This window comes from Aptenodytes forsteri, unplaced genomic scaffold (assembly GCF_000699145.1).
Source record: "Aptenodytes forsteri isolate BGI_AS27 unplaced genomic scaffold, ASM69914v1 Scaffold366, whole genome shotgun sequence".
In the NCBI taxonomy this organism is placed as follows: domain Eukaryota; kingdom Metazoa; phylum Chordata; class Aves; order Sphenisciformes; family Spheniscidae; genus Aptenodytes; species Aptenodytes forsteri.
This window is the reverse complement of record NW_008794621.1, coordinates 1,090,231-1,110,716: the sequence shown is the minus strand read 5'-3', so window position 1 is coordinate 1,110,716 and position 20,486 is coordinate 1,090,231. Positions and strand designations below refer to the sequence as shown.

Below are 20,486 nucleotides of genomic sequence, written 5' to 3'. Positions count from 1 at the left end.
TTACCAGAAATCAGGAAGTAAAGCAATTCCCTGGGAATTAGTGGTCTAGGCTATTAGCTACACAAGCAAAGCAAAATAGGTAGCAAAAACCCCAAATATGTATCGAAATTTTACAATGGCGTCATCTCAAAACGGAAGTCTCTAGGAAAATTCCTTCAGCAAATAAAGGAAGGAACAGTTCTTCTAAAGTTGACACTATCAGAGTCACAGGCATTAGAAAGATGAAGGTACAAAGACAATTCCTGGGGTGGTAACCTGGAAGTTACCTGCAGCAGAACAAGAGCATTCTGATGTCTTCCTGTAAACAGGCTTAAGTGAACCCTGTATAGGAGAGTCTCCAGCAGCTGAAAGGACACAAGATTTGCATTTTCTTCTCCCCCTGTCACTTCCATTAGGAACTGCAGCATCCTCCCACATACGTAGTCTTTTCCATCAAAGGAATTCTCCAAATTCAAAAACTAGAGAGAAATAATTCATATTAATAATAATAATCAGAATACTAGTAAAGCTTCTAGGTTAAAGTTCAAAATCACATGAATCACAAACTTCGGATAATGTCTTTCACCACCTTATGAACCATATTGCCCTCCCTCACACCAAATTTTCACATTAAACCTCAAGAAATACTGTTTAAATATTAAAGATCAAATAGTCAAAGTTAAATTTTGCAAGCTTAAGTAACAAAAAGTAAGAAATGTAACATCTTTATTTGAAATAACTTTTATTACCTGAGGAAAAATGATGATTTCTACAAGTATCCTGCAAACAGAACTTTGAATTGCTTCATTTTCTGAGCAACTTTTGAGTTTTCAAAAAGCTATAGTATTTTTCATTTCACACGTTCCCTGTCATATGTACTGGTTTTCTACAGTAGAAAATGCACACTTACATAAACATTAGACATATACTTTTTTTTTTTTTTTACTTACTGTCCACCAGATTTGGTAAGAGGGAGCATATTCCACTGCTGTTTCACACATTTCCTGTATCTCCTCCTTGGTTCCTCTTTTTGAGAAGAGTTTGAGGTAATGACACCAAATTTCAGGATTTTCTTTGTTGTTCTCAAGGGCTCGAGCCAAAACATTTAAAGTAGAATCTAAACACTCAGACGATGAGCTGTAAAAATTAAATTAAAAAAGCACTCACAAACTGTTAGTATTATGACTTGCACAAGATCAAATATGGATGCTTATGGATGCACAAATATGGAAAATGGATGCTTATAATTAGAATGGAAGTGACACAGCCATCTTTTTTTTTTAAATATGCTGTCCTTTACTATGAAAGTTTCAAAGTTTCAGTAAGTTTTCATCCTTCAAAGGTTATTATTAGGTGCAATTATCATAGTGCATGGAAAAGTAAGTTTTCTAGGAAGAGTGTCAATTCAAATAAGAGTCCAATTTAATTGAAAGTATTATGACTTGCACAAGATCAAATATGGATGCTTATGGATGCACAAATATGGAAAATGGATGCTTATAATTAGAATGGAAGTGACACAGCCATCTTTTTTTTTTAAATATGCTGTCCTTTACTATGAAAGTTTCAAAGTTTCAGTAAGTTTTCATCCTTCAAAGGTTATTATTAGGTGCAATTATCATAGTGCATGGAAAAGTAAGTTTTCTAGGAAGAGTGTCAATTCAAATAAGAGTCCAATTTAGTTGAAAATGAGTAAGATTCATCTGTAAGCAGAAGTCTCATGCTGCAATCATATAAAGGCATTTACATCATACAGACTTAAAAATTTCAGTAGAAATTTCAAAGGCTTAGTAAAGTAAGTTAGAATATTTGTTACATATTTGATTTACTTTCTACAGTCATAAAATATAAGCCTTTATTTCAGGTTTCTATGCATGTCATGCAGGTTTTCTCTGCCTCTAAGACATTAAAAAAAGGAGATTTTACTTTTTGAGATAACTATGATGAGATGATACCAGCGAAGTAATACAAGATTAGCTCAAATAACTGATGAGATTGTAAACCACAGAGCTGAGCTTTAATTCATGAACAAGCTTCCACAAAACCACAGAAAGCTTGAGGTCACATTTATTCTGAAAACATTTTTAGAAATTACTTTGCATAGACATTTATGAGAGGAAAAAAACCACATGTCCCAAAATAAAACACAGTTAACCATGTATAAGTCTGAAGCCTTCCCAAGCCCTTCTATCACCACTGCCACCTACTAAACTACTCACTTTCTTCAGAGTACTGAGGTAGGGGTGGGAGGGGGGTGGCTGTTTTAAGAAAAGGATGCATTGTCTTCCATTAGGTTTTCTCCCTTCTTTTCTTGGCCTTTTGCCAAGTATGCTTATATTTAGAGTGTGTTCTTCTCACCCTGCCACTTGCTGGTAGTATTTTCTTTGAGTACTGGCCTTTCCAGTTCTATCCCTTCTAGTGCTCAGGCAGCTATTGATACAGCTAAACTGATCTTTTGCTACATTTGCCATTACCCACAGTTTACACAAGGCTTTTAAGAGAGCTGCTCCCCTCCACTCCCCTTCCTCTCTGCTGCAGCTGCTTAAGCCAGTACCTCACTATTAAAATAGAAGTCAATCTCTAGAATGAAACCATCACAACAGAATTCCCACTGAAATTATCTGATTGCCAGTAAAAATATGGCACCCTGCAGAACTATTTAAAGAAACAGAAACTAGAAATCCAAAGTTTAAAAAAAAAAATCACAAAATAAGAAACTGAGTGCTCAACTGGACCATTTCTAGAGGGATAAAACCATACAGCAGAACTGTTCTTGTAAGAAAGCTTTCTGATGAAAGTCACTTCAAAAGTTATTCCAACCATTCACTCTGTAGAGAAGAAACTGATCTGAGTTTATTGGTCCACTACTTTATCACTGGAAGTACAACATTCCACTGTAATCTTGCGAATACATTAGATTGTGCACTTTTCAAACACAAACGATTACTTCTCCCACACTACTTTCCATCAACTTCCGTTCTGAATCAGAACCTACCTAAAGATAAACCGCCAGTGTAATTTATTACTCACATACTATACTGCATACAGTAGGAAATCTAACCTATATTTTAACCTACTTTTAAATAATAATTTGTGGCATTGTTGAAAAAAGTTCTTTAACATCAGAAAGGAAACTTGATTATAGCAGCATGGGTAAAGCATAAAATCAAATCTAAAATGTAGCAGACTTACCCTTCATTTTGATTCAAGTATTTGTATGCAAGTTTAATCCAAAGCTGTACATCACAGGGGTTTTCTTGGACGCTTGCCTCCAAGTTGGAAATGTCATCAGTCTCACTTGTAAAATACCGGACATCATCTGGAGTCACCACGGCATCAAGAGCTGGAACTCTTTTTTTATGTTCTGTGGGATGGGCTGCAAATAAAAAAAAAGTTTCTTTTCAAAACAGAAGTGACCTGTAAGATTAGAACTCACACAAGGGGTGTGTAGTCTGTTTCAAACACAAAGGCAAGAAATAAATAGCAGTAAAAGGCTGCTTTGATCAACAGACACTAATTAAGGCAGTTCATTAGGCAGCATTAGGAAACAGACACATCTGACAAAAGTTTATCTCAATTCTGAGTCTCTAAAAATCCTTTTTACAGGATTTGCTAACAAATCCTAAAGCTCCCACTTGCATGAGTCACATGTGAAAGAAACACTGTTGGGTTATTGATGCTCTAGCAAGCTTCTAAGTCTCAAATGCCATTTAACAGCAGCTTTTTTTAACTCCTGACCTCAACACCAAATACTAGTTCTGTACAAATGTAAGATAACTGAACACATGAAGTTTTAGCACTTGTAGTTCTGGGAGGGAAAAATAAAAATTAAAAAAAAAAATCCTAATGGTCTATGGGCAAAGCTGAAACATTCTAGGGAAATAGTTCCTTATGCTCCTTTTAAGAACAGGTAAATAGAAATTCCACCTTAACTTCCACTCACACATTATACTAGTTGTTTTTTTTTCTTAAATACAGCAAATTCAGGTCAAACTTTACCCAAAAATTTATGCAAAATAAAGTTTGCATGCAGGAAATATGAAGTCAAGAGAGCTACTAAAAGCATTGCTTTTCTTAAGAACCACTTTAAAAATTAGGTGTTGGGAAGAGGTTGGTAGGTATTTTCCCCCGGTACTCTTTTTTAATGGATGCCACACATCCAGATTACCATATTTAATAGGTCCAACGAACTGTTCCTCTTCACTGCTGCTACTATCTAACAGAGGTTTTCTCCAGTACTTTGGTCTCCATTTCCTTTTATCTTTCCATGTTGTAAATGGAGGTGCTGTAAAGAAGCAAAGTAGTAGAAATGCTTTTACTTTTCTGTATTCAAGTTTAAAACATCTTTCCTAATAAAGATTTTAGATAAAAACATTCTGTGAATGCAACACAAGCGTATAAGTTTCAACACTACTTAAAAATCTATTGTTCTCAAGTGCATAAATCACTTTTCCAAATTGGACTCCAGAAGTATTATATTATTGCCTTAAAACAAACTCTGCTGCCTTTAATTTACCATAAGCACAATTTATAATACTGAGATAAATAAACTAAGCAACAAAAAAAATATTCTTTGTTTACAAAATCATCAAGGTACTTACATAATTAAAAAAAAGCTTATATTGTATTTAATCTACCAAGATACTTACTGTGACTTTTACTCTCATTGACATTGCTGGCCAGAAGAACAGCCATCTGATCCACTGACATACGGTCTCTGTTTATACCAAAAAGTTTTTCAACATATTTTTCTGGAACAAGAATATTTGTATCTTAAGTAAACACATAAGTGAAAATGGATAGGTAACTTAACAGCAATTTAGCACAACCTATGCTGAATTCATGAAATACGACCGCTTCAAGAGTTATGGTAATTTAACATAATAGAACAAAGAAATGAAAAACTGAAAAAGTTCTGTTTGGCAACTTGCCTATAAGGCAACAGCGTTGTTATAAAATTCCAGCTCCACTGAAACAGACCAGTCCAGTAGTTACAAAAAGAAGTGAGGAAGGGGAGAGGGAAAGATTCCATGCCCATTGCTCCCCAATCCCCTGAATCCCAGCAATACTTTATTTTTTTTGAGTGAAGAAATGTTCCACAGATCAATGATTTTTTTTTTTTCTTTCTGTAAAGACACCAAGGTAACTATGCACTACAAAGGACTGAATTGGACAACTGCAGAAACCTATTTTTTCATATAGCTGTATCTCATACATTGCTTTACATCAAAGTGCTTGCACCCAGAGCTTTTAATGAAAGCCATTCCCTTCAGAAATGAATCTTTGTATACAAAAGTGAACAAAAGACTCTTAAAAACCTGTGGCAGTGCCGATTTCCTCATCAGTGCTTTTTTCTGAACAGCCAATCAGTTCTAAATTATAAGACAGAATATCCTGAAACAGCTGCTTACGGCTAAGAGTGCAATCTTTCATGTGCTGCCTAAAACAAAAAAATAAGCAATTAATATCTTTATCACAGCAACAATTTAATTAGGCTTGTAACTAGGAAGTTGGGTTTAGTACATGCTAGGGTAAGGTATAAAGAAAATGATACCCGCAGAAAACACTATAGCCTGCTTTGAAATTTGTTAAATACATCCATCTTCTCTAAACTTAAGCCTGCATCAGTAACTTAATCCTAGTCTTCATTATTTCACTATAGCCTTACTCTTCAAAATAAGCCTCTACACACTCGCTTCGCACTAACACAAAAACATAGTATTCAGAACTTTCCAGTTCAAACAAGGTAGTTACAAGAATTAGATATCACTTTGTATTTAAAAGATTCAAACTATGGTTTGATGGTAACAGCTAAAAGCTGATCCAAAAAACTGTCTGCCATCGAAAAGGGCAAAAGGAGAGAGCTGAAGTCCACTCCTATCATATATTTTTCCACCAGTTAGAAGTTTCCAAATTGAGTTTATTCCTGACCAATGCATAGCCATTTGCTCTTGTACCAGCTTTTTAAATATACTGTGCAACATTGTTTAACAAACTATTTTTAATATAGTTTAACACCAGGCTTCAAAGAAACAAACTTAGCCAGTATTTTCCCAGAAAATTAGAATTCTACTACTACAACAGTATTTTTTTTTTTTTTACATAATCACATAATACTTGGTATATGCTTTATTTTGGTTAGCAGCCTGATACATCTCTAGTATGCTTAACAGTGTCAACCACTACCTGAGGTTCCATGACGGTCTGAAGTTATGCTGAAGCTATAAAGCAAGAGGAGTCCCGTCTGAATTACAAGGCAACCAGAAGGTGAAACATTCTCTAACAGTCCATACTGCTTTTCTAAACTTACATCTAAAGAGCCTCCTTTCTTCATGGCTTAGATGAAAGGGGTTTTTTTCCTGCCAACCAAGTATCTGCAATAGGGTATTGAAAATAACTTTCTTTTCTAGAACTTGTGCATAGGATCGTAAATCCAGACCTTTTAAAGACATGAAAAACATGCCTATTTTGGTCTTTGAGTCAGACATCTAAAAGAAAGATTTAGTTCAAATGAACAGAATTAAAAAGAACTCACCACTGACAGTCATCGTCATTACACGTGCCTGTTAAATCAAAACGGCAGAAACACTGTTTTGGCTCAATCATATTGCTATACGTTACTGAACTGAGGTACAGTTTTTCCTTGGTTCGAAAATATGGACTAAACCTAAAATGAAACAGTGAATTATTGTGACAAAGCTTACAAGGTAAGACATCAGTTTTACTAAACAAAGCATTTAAAGAAAATCAGTTTTTCTGTATTAAATCTCATTATTTCCAAAACCCTACTAATAACCAAAAGCATCACTGACCTATGAGTTAAGAGGAAGGTGAAAACAGTGGGAGAGCAAGGGAACAAAACAGTACTTCTTGATCTAAACAGATTCTGCTCTAGCATTCTCTTCTCCCTTACGTGCAGAACTTCATTCATATAAAACCAGAAAGTGTAGTAATCAACCAGTAGGGAAAGCAAACTACTGAAATTGAATTTTAGTTTAGTTCTAGAAAAACTGCACTCAAGCTCTAGTCAGCATAAGATCAATGTCAAATGGAAGTACAAAGAGAACCGTTACAGATTAATCTGAAAAAAGTGAAAAAATCCACATCAGGTTTTAGAACATTTAAAAAAAAAAGTCTGAGCTGAGCAGACTAATGCTTCTTTTGAATCTTTAGCTAAAGTTAGACAATGTCAATTTTGGTATTTCTAGCTCCTTAAGGAATTGAAGCCATAACCTACAAGAAGTTAAAATGAATACTCCTTTATGATGCATCCTCCATCTTTTGCTGCTTTAAGAATACAGAAATAAAAAACCTGAAGCACATGGTAGGATTCAACTGCTCCAGTTTAAATTCCAGACTTTTGTTTTCTAAAAGTTAATGTGTAGGAACAAAGCTCTCTTTAGTCAAAAGACAGATATGTCAAATTGATTACACTTGCAGGTGCCTACTTTAAGTCAAGATGAATCACTGTGGTCATGCCTCTTTCCACTGAGCAGGAATCCAAAAATAGGTGATTGGCTCAATCTTGACTCAGACAATGCAAATCCTAGCCAAGTTTAAAGGCTGCATAATTGAAATATGCTTGTTAATTTCTTCCTGGATTTTAGATTGCTTCATATTGGATATAAAAATCCTGTCTTCAAATGCTTAACTATTATTTTTTAATTTAGTTATACCAAACAACAATCCAGTTGCAGGGAACAGTACACAATACAATGTAAAAGCAGCATACTGCACAAAAGCAACAGACTCCTGCATAGCAGAAAAAGTAACTAAAATCATTAGGTTCCCTAAACTAGACAAAATTGTTTCAGGATAAGTCAAGCTTCTCACTGCAACTTGTCTTTCTGTACCTGCCTGGGTATCAAGGAAGAGCAGTGAAGAATACTTGAACAGGAACACATATACACAGAAGTCAAACAGCTGTTACAGTCTTCATACCTGTAGGATTTAAATACTAGAAGAGGACTATGATACGGTCCAAATGGAAATGGTTTCACTTCAGCTTGTTTATTTTGCGATGTAACAAAATCCATGTCCACTGAAATTTCCTAGGAAACAGATAAACAGATATATAGCAATTGCAATACCACCTAATAAAGACAACCTTCATATTTAGTCTTAAAGCATTTACCTGACCACACAACAAATCTTCCTTAGGTACTATTAAGGCAGTACCTTTCACTAGCAGCTCTTTCAAGCTGTCAGCTTTAGCATAAAGTTTTTTCAGTTCATCAACATTCAACCCAAGGAACAGCTCAGGCTCCTCTGATGCCTTTTTAGAAACTTTGTTTACAGTTTCTTGTTTTGGAGTGTCCATGTGTTTAAGATTCGGTTTAGTGAAAGAATTAGATTCTCTGAAAGATCTCCTTCGTTCTCGGTTTGAATTAGACAGAACTTCATCATCAAAGTAGTTTTCTTCACTGTCCAAAGACAATTTATCCTGTGTAAGATCATGAAGTGATGGCTGAGGTAATGCAAACTCAGATTCTTCTTCTGCATGAGGTGCAATATTTGCTTGTTCCTTGGTTTGAAGCGCACGGGCCTCTTTCAATTTCTGAATCTTCAGAGCATATTCATACTCTAGTTGCTGTAGTCGTTTTTTCTCTAGTGCAATCAATTCTGCTGAATGCTTTTTTGGACTTGATGCAGGGGTGTTCTCCAATTTCAACATTTTGCTTGGCTGAAACGAAAACAATTCCCTTAATTTCATTTTCACCTTTACTGATCTATTGACAGGATGTAAATGAAACATGGGCAAGATATTTAATTCAGAGTTTACAAAAACATATTTTAAACTCTTGCCAGAAAATTTCAACAAACAGCAGGAAAACCACAAAAGAGTTTGCCACAATTCAACTGACATGTTTTTGCAGGTTTTTCAGTAAACGAAAACAATTCCCTTAATTTCATTTTCACCTTTACTGATCTATTGACAGGATGTAAATGAAACATGGGCAAGATATTTAATTCAGAGTTTACAAAAACATATTTTAAACTCTTGCCAGAAAATTTCAACAAACAGCAGGAAAACCACAAAAGAGTTTGCCACAATTCAACTGACATGTTTTTGCAGGTTTTTCAGTAAAAATTACCCTACATCATGTACAGGGCTTCAACGGAAGTTCTGGATGCATTTAAAAGGTGAGCTATAAAACAAGTATACACAGGGGAGGGGGCGGTGGGGAGGAGGTGGACGGACACGACACACAAAAAAAAAGCTTACAAAAATATTTTAGCCCCGTTTTTCTCTATTTTGGTTTTCAAAAACAACAAGATCAGATCCCCACTTCGGCATCTTTGCTAGATAGTTTTAACAAGATCGCTGATGTCTACAGACAGTAAAATATTTCCTTCTTTCCTTCACAGGCATATAGCTCCTCTTATTATTTATCCGTTAGTGACATTCCCCTGGCACAGAAATGCAGACTTTGAACAGTTTTCTTTTTTAAATGCTTAATGCTTTTTCTGTTGAATTCTCAAAAACATAGGAAACCAATAGGAAGACTCTACAGTGCTTTTGAAATGTTTTCCTATTTTCCTGAAATCCCATTTGAACTAAGTTTCCTAATCAAACTTGCTACTGCTTTTCAAGTACAGCATGGTTTAAAAGTATGCAACAGACTTACTCCAAGATGATCTTGCTCCAGTTTTCGTTTCCCAATTTCCTTACTTGCTACTGCTTTTGCTCGAGCAAGTTCTTCCCCATATTTTAATGCCAGAGCTTTTTTTACTGTAACTCGTTGTGGAACTTTATGAATCTAAAAAAAAAAAAAATACTACAGTAAGATGCAAATTTTCAGATATAACCACATAATAAAATATAATCAGAAAAGACATGGGAATTAATTAATGATTATTTCCAAGAAAGCCTACTGTCTCCAAAAATCAGGCTTCCTATTTCAAGATTTCCAGCTCTAGGAAACAGAAATATTTCAAAATTAAAGTTACTTGTTCCTGAAGCTTCTTGAGAAACATCTTATTAGCATTCAAGATCTTCTCTGTTGCTTGTAGCTGTTCAGCCAGTTTATTAATCTTATTTTCAGCAATTCGAACATTCTCTCTCTTCTTAGCCTCTTGTTGCAATAAATGTTTCAAGACAGATTCATCCTTCATCAACAGAAGTCTAAAAGTAGAAAAGCCACGTAACAAAATTTTTTCCAAAGGGAAGTTTCTCAGAGCTATCACTGCTCCTCTGAAACCCTAGTTATTTAAGAACCCAACTTTTTTTCACTGATCAAACAACATTCTAAGTTTCTCCAGGTAGTCTTAACATCCATGAGACATTAAAATATTGGTAGTACATACAACAGATTTCAGTATCCCAAGTTCACCATGTCAGTATAAAGCAGATGAAAACATTCTAGTTATGAGGACAGGGCAAGGTAAGCAAGCGGTGCATCTTTAATACTGTTCTTAATGTTAAGACATCCAAAACACACACGTTCTTGCTTTCTGTTAAGTAACAGCCCAATTCTTCCTTAGGGCACATACACGCATTAGCAGATGTACAAGTCATAGCATTATGGCACAATAGCAGAGTAATTAAATATAAAAAGCTATGCATTAAAGGAAGTAAGATAAAGACTTAGATAGATAAATATGAATAAAGGCAGGGCAGAAGAACATCCTTCAATTTATGCCTGACCAGGAACCAGTTTGTTCACAAGACCACACAGAAATAATCAAGTGGCAACGGAAGCAGAGAGGAAGGATGCAAAGCACTTATTTTCCACAGTAACTTGGAAGAAGGGTGAGAAACATGGAAGAGGCATGCTAAAAGAGAAAAGGCGTACAGGAAAAGCTTCAAACAGCATACCTATTCTGCAGAAAGACTCATTCATTTATATTTATCAGGCATATTCTATTGAAACATGCTACCCTCAAAGTGTACTGAGTAGTGAAAAGCACACTCATTTTTTCATATTTCAGAGTTATTAGGTGGCACAGATGATGTTCTAGTCACTGAACGTAAACACAGCTGAAAACAGTTAGCATGACAAATTATACTTAAAAGTTACCAAACACCACACTGGCACTGCAACACAATTCCTTTTGTACAGCAATAGAATTCAAGACTGAATAGTTCAAGACAACGGAAAACCAATCATTTGCTGTACTTTAAATACTACACATTCAAAAAGATTATTTACAATTTTCATCCTGCTAAGCAAACAAGGTAGGACTTATGACAGCAAAATATGTACCTGTTCTTCTTAAGCTTTGCTTCTGCTTCTGTGACTTGTTTTGTCACTACTGCTATTCTCCCAATTCCATCAACTTCACCATCAGAATTCGCAGGGGATGAATTGTTCCTCAGTGGATCAGACTTAATTAAGCGTTGCTTCTCACGACTAAAATCGAGATGTTAAAAGCAAAGATGTTCAGCAGCTTCAACATTCATTCGATGTGTACTCCAAACAGTTTTAAATTTTTTTAAAAAGTAGCAGGACAAGATTTCAAGTTAAAAGTGAAAGAACTTTCCGCAACTGCAATCAACTACTGTAAGTCAGTTCAAATCCAAGGACTTTCTTTAGACTCCTATGTTGTCTTCCTAAAAATTGAGTGGGGGAAAAGCCTGAAGGTAATGGCAAGGTTTTCAAACTCAGATTTTCCTTCCAGTTACAAAAATAGACTAGTAAAGGACTACAAAGAATATACATTTTACATTAACAATTAAACTTAGTTGTACCTGGCAATCTCTTCTTTTAAGAGTCTGTATTCTATCTTCTTATCTTCTGGTAGAGCCTCTGGAGTTCTCATTGGATCATTTTCTTTTTCTGATTTTGGAGGGGCTTTGATTTTTGAGGCCTGTTACAACAAGTCACTAGTCAATACTACTCATACCAGTTTAAAATACAGCTATTAACTGCTATTTTCAGGAGGCATTCCAGCACAAACTTAATGCTGTTCAAGGCTAGTAAGATCTTTTAAGCCAATTTTTTTTGCTAGTAATTAAAGATGCATTGAATTTTAATTGAAAAAATGAAGCCAAAATATATTACAAATTCTATCTTCAGGATGCCATCTTAACCAAAAGATCATTTTAATTAGCTTGTGCGATCCAAATTACAATGTAATGGTCCAGACAGGAGTAATGTACTTACTCTTGCCCACTTCTGATACAATCCAATATTTCTTGATCAAATTCAAAAGTTTAAATTCCATATACAAAGCAAAATCATTACAAAATAAACCTATTAAATGCTGATAGTGTTTACCTCAACATTTCTCCTTGCTTCTTTTATCATAGATTCTAGTCCTCCAAACACACTGTTAGTTGAGTTAGATGGCTCTCCATCAGACTCGCTATCATCTGAGTCATTTAATGTAACCACAACAGACTTGTGTTTTGGAAGCTGTGGGGAGAATGAAAAAAAGTTTTATAGCAAGAAGAAAAAGTCAGAGACAGATACAACTGAGCACATATTTACTAGAAGAGAAAAAGGAGCTTAACTCCTTTTGTTACCATGGCACACCAATTCCACATTGTAAGAAAAAAAACGTGTTTGTGCATCTCCACTACAAGATAGAGATACTGTACCCATTCTTGATACTGTAACATGAAAGGTACTCCAACATTTTCAACCTATTCCCAAGTAAGTGCAGCATACTTACGTCTCCATGGTCATAGCATACAAATCTCAAACCTTTGATTCCTGTACTTCATTAATTATTTCAATTGTACTGAAAATTATCATCTGCCATTTGCAAGCAATTTTAAGTAACTGAGAGGTAACAATCAATCAAGTCTGCATTAGAAATGCTGTGGCAGACATACCAGAACTCCCTCATCTTTCTGCCACACAGTTGTGATGCCTCTTGTCCCATAGCTATACTTAGCTGACGTTACAGTGAGCTGCTCAGGCAGTTAAATTGGCAGAACACCAACAGTACATAAAGAACAAATGAAACAAGATTAATCACTTTTTGCCAACATCACTAACTGGAAGAGCTCACTGAAGATCAGATGACTGCCAATTCCAGCACAAAGAAAGATGCAGAAAGAAGCAGACAATTTAGATTAACTTCAAATGCTCTGGAGTTACAGCTTGAAAAGAAGCAACTTAGTTCACATCTCCAGGACTGCTCTTCCCATCTCCCAGTGTAGGTCTGGACAATTACAGTTACACATTTAACCTTTACCTCAGGACAGGACCTCTTCAAAGCTCTAAGTGTCTTCTAAAGCACACACCCCACAAAAAAAAACCCTACTTTTTAAAGTGAAAAACACCCAATTTCTACAATCATTTCTTTTTGATATTCTCTTTCTGGACAATTCTTAAAATAAGGATCGTATCTACTACTTCTGAATGTACTACAGCTGCATCATTTTTGTACCACCATAGCATAGGTAGGTGAAATTCCAATTTATATTGGTGCAAGAAAACAGAACAAGGCACTGGTCTTCTCCTCACAAATATTCTCTCGCTGTAGCTCCATGGAAAACCTAAATTAATCAGGCAAGGCACCCCACCCTTTTCCTCATCTTCAGATGCCCAATACACCCCTTCCCTATCACTGGCTCTTAGTATTAAAAGACCAAAGCTGTCAAGCTGCTTTTGGCACAGTTGTGTAGGGTAAACTGTCTCTAACTGCCCTCCCCATTTTTCTTCTAGGGGAAAAGCTGATAGTGGGGAGGGTCAAAGTCAGCTTTTCTCCAGGCGTTTTTTCCCAGGTGTTATTTTTTTGATGCGGTTCAGCAAAGCATTTAACAATCAGTAAAGTAACACCAGGCAACTACCATCACACTGCCTTCAGTAAGATTAGCTTCTACTGCAGGGGAACTACAGCCTCAGCTGTTAAGGCAGGATCTCTCCATAATGATCTAAGACATATTTTCAGTCTGTGGTGAACAGACCCCTGAGTGTCCATGACTACTTTGAAAAAGGGTTACAAGGTGCCATTGAAAAAGCAAACCAGTACCTGTAGGCTATTTCACTATGCAAAGGTCCTCAACTCCACAGAAGAAATCCCAAGGTTTGTAAATTTAAAACCTCTTCTGAAATATGGTACAGCATACTCAAACATTCAAAAGCTACCAGGCCCCCAAAACTATGAAATTAGATTTCAAAAACCTGAAGAATTTGCCTTTTCTACACCTTTCTGATTTTTTTGATTTCTGGATATATCCAACAATGCTCACAGAAAAACTATCAGTTTTTAAGTTCAAAATTAAATTCTCAGGAGCACTTTTTCTCTAGGCTCTAGTAAGAAATACCAAATACTACAAAAGTTTAAAAAAAATCATGATTTGGCCATGAGTTCTTTAAAACACACAGATATTTTTTATATAAATATTCTATATCCCAAGCTATTTAAAAAAAAATAACAAATGCAAAATGCTTTGTTTCTAATCATTTTTGTAAGAAAGACACTAGCCAAGCTAGCTGATTCAAATACAAGGTATTAATCTGTCAGCTTTAACTAAGCTAACCATCATTAGCAACAGGCACTGAATTTCAGTTGCAGGTTTTTTTAACATTTACATAATGCCTTTCAACAGCACAGCTGATAAGAAACATTTATTATGTTACTAAAACAAACCAACAGCTCCCCAGTAACACGTGTTCTCCCTGATTTATGCAACAGCAGTTAATGAAGTCTCAGGACAATAGAAGATGTGGTAATTTAAGGTTTTCTTCAGAATAGGTTTAGCATTTAAACATAAGACAACTTAAAAATGTAAGTAAACATGAAATCATTATGGAAAGGATATAAGCATACCCAAATTGAACAATTACTCTAGTTATATCTAGCATTTAGAGTAGATTGTGAAGATGGGTACAGACAAAAAAAAAATACATCCACTTTAAGCTTAACAGAACAATTTTCCTACACAAAAGGAAAGTAGGCCTTAGAATGACCAAAAAAGGAACATTCAGGTCTCTACCGTCTTAAGCTTTTTTTTTTCATTATGGCATCAGGTGACCAAGTGATCATACAGTCTGTATTTATGAGCCAGAAAGCTGCTGGCCAGCTACACCTAGATTTGATAGTGATATAATAGTCTCAAACATACTATATATTCCTCCAAATGTAGTAAAAAAACCCCTAGTTTATTAGAGACACCATCCACTGACAGAAAGGCAAAGGTATGGACTCAATCATAGTATTCATTAGAGAATCTGCATGTGGAAGAGCTACAACAAACCAAGCTTTGTAAGATGTGTTGTTAAAATAATGGCAAACTCTCCATTATGTACGGTTCACTGCCATAAACAACAGTAGATTATATGGGCTTCCAGTCTGGCATAACACAGGCAAATATGTTTTTATAACACATTTCCAACAATCCAGGGAGATTGCAGGATGCAGACATCACAAATCAAGTGCTAGCTGCATGTACCTCCCATGACCATTCAAATGAAGGTCAAATTACAGAATATGGCTTGAGCTAACATAATAAAGTCTGCTGCTGCCTGGAGAATACTCTCTCCTGTCTTCCACCTGCACTCACAGATATGCCATCTGCCACCACTTTTGTGCTAGCTCTGATGCTCACACACAGTTCACTGAAAAAATTCAACTCCCCCTAGAAGGAAAAGTACTTCCCCCTGGCCCCCCACAAGTTAGTTTTCTAACCAGTTTAGCACGTTAAATAAGTTAAGCAACAAGACTGATGCTCCAGACCCCAGTTTAAAAGAAGGGAGACACCATTTGGCCAGGAGCAGGAGAAAGAGCAAGACTACCTCTTTTTTGGCAACTAACAGCAATTAGATTGGCCCAGCTACCATTGAACAGCACCCTTTAGTCTATGCTAATCTGGAAAAGAAATTAGTTGAACTATATTTACAGTCTCTTTTAGTTCAGATGAGTGCTGGCGTGTTTTGATGCTCTCTTAAGCTGTGAATTCTTACTTCAGTGTCAAATTCTTTCTAGAAGAGCATATCAATTATCAAAGTTACTAATAATTGAAATGTTTAATTGAAGCTCCACCGTTCTGTGCTCTATCACTAGAAAAGCTTAAGTCTGCTGTTCACTTGAACTGAGGACAACTTCAACACAGTCGTATTAATAGAAAGCACCAGTATTTCCTTACTGTGATCACTGCTCGTGGAGGCCTCGGTACTCTAACAAACTTTGTATTTTGTACCCGCGGCTGAGACACAGTATTAATACTGACAGCAGACAGATTGCTTCTTGGCACAGACTGCAAATTATCTGGAAGAGGAGGGGAAGGTGGACCACTGTTACTTGAAGTTTCCTAACAAAATAAAACAAAAATATGGTCATAAAAATACACACTATACACAGCTATTTTAAAAGACATAAGCATAAATGAGATTGTTCCATACATGTCTTGGAACTCGGAATTGTGATTTAGGCAGACTATCCAAACGTATTAGACAAATCTTGCAATACTGCAATAGTATCAAAAAGGCACACAAGAACATGCCAGTTTTTCACAGGTCAACTGCAAAAGATCTGCCACCTTCTAATGAGGTCAAAAACAATCTAAATTTTTGAGACCACAAACTTTGCTTCTCACTCCAAAAAAACCAAAACAACAAAAAACAAAACAGTTAACCTCTCCTAACTCCTTTTGCTAGAAGGTTGAAACAAAGTTGTGTCCTGTTTTCTAACTGACAGCTGATAAATAATAAACATTTTTTTGCAGAAAATATAAAATCCCCATTCCCCTGAACATACTCAATTTTCAGTATCTTGAAGTTTCACAATTCCTTCAGAAATAAAAGACAAGCTGCAATTTACAATTCAAAGGGTGTTCCAGGGTGGCTTTTGTTTCGGTTTCTTTTGGGAGGCACAGGGTGATGGAAATTCAGAGAATTTTTTTTAACGTCATCAGAAAGGCAGTATAAAAAAGCCTGCAAACCTCACGTAGCAGGTCACATTTAAGTTTTGGTCAAGATTGCCATCTAGAGGTTTACATTCAAAAACCAAGGGAGTACCTCAGATCTGAAAGCTCGTTTGTTGGCTAGAGACTTGAGTAATTCTTCTCTTAAGAGCATCTCTTCTTCCTCTTCCTCATCAGCAAATGGAGGTTTTGGTGGCTGTTCAGGCTCTTCAGGGGGAAGAGGTGGAAGAGGTGGAGGTGGCTCAAGAGAAACACAAGAAATACCCTCCATATAAAGTTGGCTCAAAGATGGTACAGGCTGAGATAAAAAGGAAAACAAGGGTTTGAAATGTGAAAGTTACTACTACTTTATGATTATTTAGCAGAGGTTGAGACCTAAATTATTTCATGGTTTAAAACTAATTCAAACTGCAGTGGATTTAGATCACCGTCAAAGGCTACTGCTAAACAGTTAGTACTTACTCAAAGAAGATAATGGAAACAACAAGGTTACAGTAAAAGTAACTTTGTACCCGCGTAAAGTAGTGCAGACATACAAACTAAACGTAAATGAGAATTCAGAACCAAAGATAGTCTAGCCACAAAAATATGGCTGACCGGATAGGTTCACACTGCTTGAAAAAACACTCCTTAAACAGTTTTATGAATTTGTCTTAGCTAACAAAATTACAATTTCCCTTAGTCAAAAATTCAGAAGCTGTCATGGCAGGGAATGGCAACTTTCTACTGCTTTACTAAGAAGGGTAACAATCATTCAGTGAAGAAAAGTGGTGGGGAAAGAAACCACACTAATTCAATTTCCACGTGGACTCTTAGGTGAGAAGACAGCCAGCATATAGTCAAAATGCACAGTTTGAAAGAAGGACTGTGATGCGCTACATTTTTGGTCGTTTTTTCCCCCCCTCAGTAACAAGTCAGAGAATAAGCATATCTACATACATGGCCTACAGATAAGAGGCAAAGCTGCCTTGTGCTAGCAATTCCAGTTCATTATTTTTCCTTATGTGCTTCAGGCAATTTTTGTTTTCTGTTATGAAACAGCACAGCTCTAACAATGAAGAGAAAACTTTAGTTCAATGGGGAAAGCTTCCATTAAACAGGAATTGGATCAGCCAAAAAATAGCTGAAATAAAGAGTTTTAAAAAAGCAACCACAAGTCTATCAGACAGTTCAAGGGAATCACCAAATAGAGCATTGTATCAAAAACAGAATCTAAATTTAATCCTAACTTTAGCATTAGAAATAAGATACAAAATGAGAATTACCAATATTTTCAAACACACTCCTTTCAAGGTTACTTACTGGAATTGGAGGTGGCAGTGGCAAAGAAATTGGTGGTACTGGAGGTGGAAAATATCCTATTGGACACTCAAAGAAAGGAGGCTGCACTGGAGAAGAAGCTGTAATTAAAAAATTATAGAGTGTAAGAAATCTGGCAGGTAATTACTAAACACCAACTCATGCTTATACTTCAACTAATTTAATGTAGCAGGAGGCGGCAAGTGTTTTTCCTATGCATCAATCTGAAAGGTAACACCAGACACAGCACAGTGCATTTATTTCTTACATATATGTATATAAAAAGAGCAGTTACCTGTCCTTTTTCTATTTTACATACGAAATGCAAGTACAGCTAAACAGTACTACTAAGGTAACGATTCAGAATGATTCAGCTCTCACATTTGATTTAATTTGCAAGAATCTACCTTCTTAAACTAGGTATCTCAAAACAGAGTCTCCTGTTTTGGCTACCAAAAATACAATACAAATTAGGACAGAAGCAGACCAAATGCACAGCTGATACTGAATTCTGAAACATAAAACTAGAGCTTGAGATGCTTCATCAAGAGAAGATTCATGTAGCTTACATGTCCAAAACAGCAGGTACCGTATTTTAGCACACTAATGTAGAAGGAAGGCTGACAAGAAAGGGGGAAAAAAAAGAGAAAAAAAGAAAAAATAAAAAGATGGAAGATGAAAAGCAAGAGAATAAAAACAGCCAATAAAGTAGTATGCTTAATGAAGCTTTCTCAACACTCCACATGTTGAGATGGAACGAGGAAACCTGAATACCTTAAACGCACCTCGAACTCAAAGTCAATAAATGATTCAGGCTGGAAGAGACCTCTGGAAGGCATATGCCCCAACACAGGTGCTCAAAGCAGGGCTGCCCCCAAAGTCAGGCTGCTAAGGACCTTGTCCAGTCAAGTTCCAAGTATATTTGAGGGTGGAGATTCCACAACGTTTCCAGTTAACCTGTTATAGTGTTTGACCATCCTCTGTGAAAGTTTTCCCTTGTATCTAACCAGAATTTATTTGGTCGCAATTTAAGTATTGCCCCTTGTCCTTCTGTTGCACACTCCACACAAGAGTTTGGCTCTGTCTTCTCTATAACTGCCCACTAGGTAGTTGAAGACAGCAGCAAAAACCTTCCTTAGCCTTCTCTTTTCAACACAAACTCAGCTCTCCCAGTCTCTTTCCATTAATCAAGAGCTCCAGTCCCCAATGAACTTTACAAAAAACAGGCCTGAAATAGTTTCCCTTAGTCAAAAAGGTCCTTTGCCAGACTCCTTCTAGTACGTCACTATCTTTCTCCTACCATGAAGCCATAAAACTGATGCAGGCTCGTCAGTGTTTAACAGCCCCCTCCAACCACCCACCCATTATAGTGTCAGTGCTACAACCCAGGCTGCAGTTCGCCTTTATCACCCAAAGCCACACTGCTGACTCACATTTCACTTAATGTCCATTGGGACCGCCAGGCCCTTTTTTGCAAAGCTGCAAATCCAGTAAACACCCTGGAGCCCTTACTTTCTACACAGCTGCTTGGGAATGTAAAAGAATAAACTCTACAGTACTGCAATGTGAACAGTATAACCTTGAAGACCTTCAAAATACTCCAGCAGAGATGGAAAGAGTCAGCATTAAAACAAGACAGAATTAGCTCACCTTAAAATGTTAGTTCCATAACTGCCACATCTCAAAAGAAAGACTTTCCTTCTAAAATGCTAGCTCATTTCCTACTTTTTAACTATTTTTACCAATCACCATATAAGAAAACTGTAAAAGAAGTCTTACCTGGAGAGTTAGTTTCACTATCTGTATCCATAGCAACTTCATCATAATTATCATACTGATATATGCCTCCTGCACTATCTGTAGACTGCTTATCCAAAGACCATCTGAAGTCCATATCTGAAGACTAAACACACAAAAAAGTATTTTATTTACATGGTCTTACATTATTCTTTTAGAGCAAACCAATTAAAAGTAGACTTTAGAAATAGGCCCTTATAATTTTGTCTTCTAATTGCTTTATAAATACAATTTACTTAGCTTGCACAAAAAAAATCAAACTGAAGACTGCTTATCCAAAGACCATCTGAAGTCCATATCTGAAGACTAAACACACAAAAAAGTATTTTATTTACATGGTCTTACATTATTCTTTTAGAGCAAACCAATTAAAAGTAGACTTTAGAAATAGGCCCTTATAATTTTGTCTTCTAATTGCTTTATAAATACAATTTACTTAGCTTGCACAAAAAAAATCAAACTGAAAATTACCTTTTAATCAAATCCATTGCAGGTAGTGACTTGACAAATTAACCGGCAGTTTTAAAACTCGATCTCTTTGGGGGGGGGGGGGGGGGGGGGCTTGGAAACAAGAAACACTTTTAAAACCATT

The 20,486-nt window shown here is 36.1% G+C and overlaps 1 protein-coding gene across 1 annotated transcript in view; it reads right to left on the bottom strand.

Moving 5' to 3' along the window:
• Positions 1-20,486, bottom strand: part of ZFC3H1 (zinc finger C3H1-type containing) — a gene marked incomplete at its 5' end in the record, with an annotated part of 44,518 nt that overhangs the window by 14,020 nt on the left and 10,012 nt on the right. The window contains 18 exons of the mRNA XM_009273240.1: positions 267-458; positions 930-1,116; positions 3,172-3,355; positions 4,148-4,264; positions 4,629-4,730; positions 5,298-5,419; positions 6,515-6,646; positions 7,921-8,030; positions 8,114-8,662; positions 9,609-9,740; positions 9,931-10,105; positions 11,187-11,333; positions 11,672-11,790; positions 12,201-12,338; positions 16,022-16,186; positions 16,893-17,096; positions 18,101-18,198; positions 19,877-20,000. Coding sequence (XP_009271515.1) covers positions 267-458; positions 930-1,116; positions 3,172-3,355; positions 4,148-4,264; positions 4,629-4,730; positions 5,298-5,419; positions 6,515-6,646; positions 7,921-8,030; positions 8,114-8,662; positions 9,609-9,740; positions 9,931-10,105; positions 11,187-11,333; positions 11,672-11,790; positions 12,201-12,338; positions 16,022-16,186; positions 16,893-17,096; positions 18,101-18,198; positions 19,877-20,000 — 2,997 coding nt within the window. The remainder of the gene's footprint in view (positions 1-266; positions 459-929; positions 1,117-3,171; positions 3,356-4,147; positions 4,265-4,628; positions 4,731-5,297; positions 5,420-6,514; positions 6,647-7,920; positions 8,031-8,113; positions 8,663-9,608; positions 9,741-9,930; positions 10,106-11,186; positions 11,334-11,671; positions 11,791-12,200; positions 12,339-16,021; positions 16,187-16,892; positions 17,097-18,100; positions 18,199-19,876; positions 20,001-20,486) is intronic.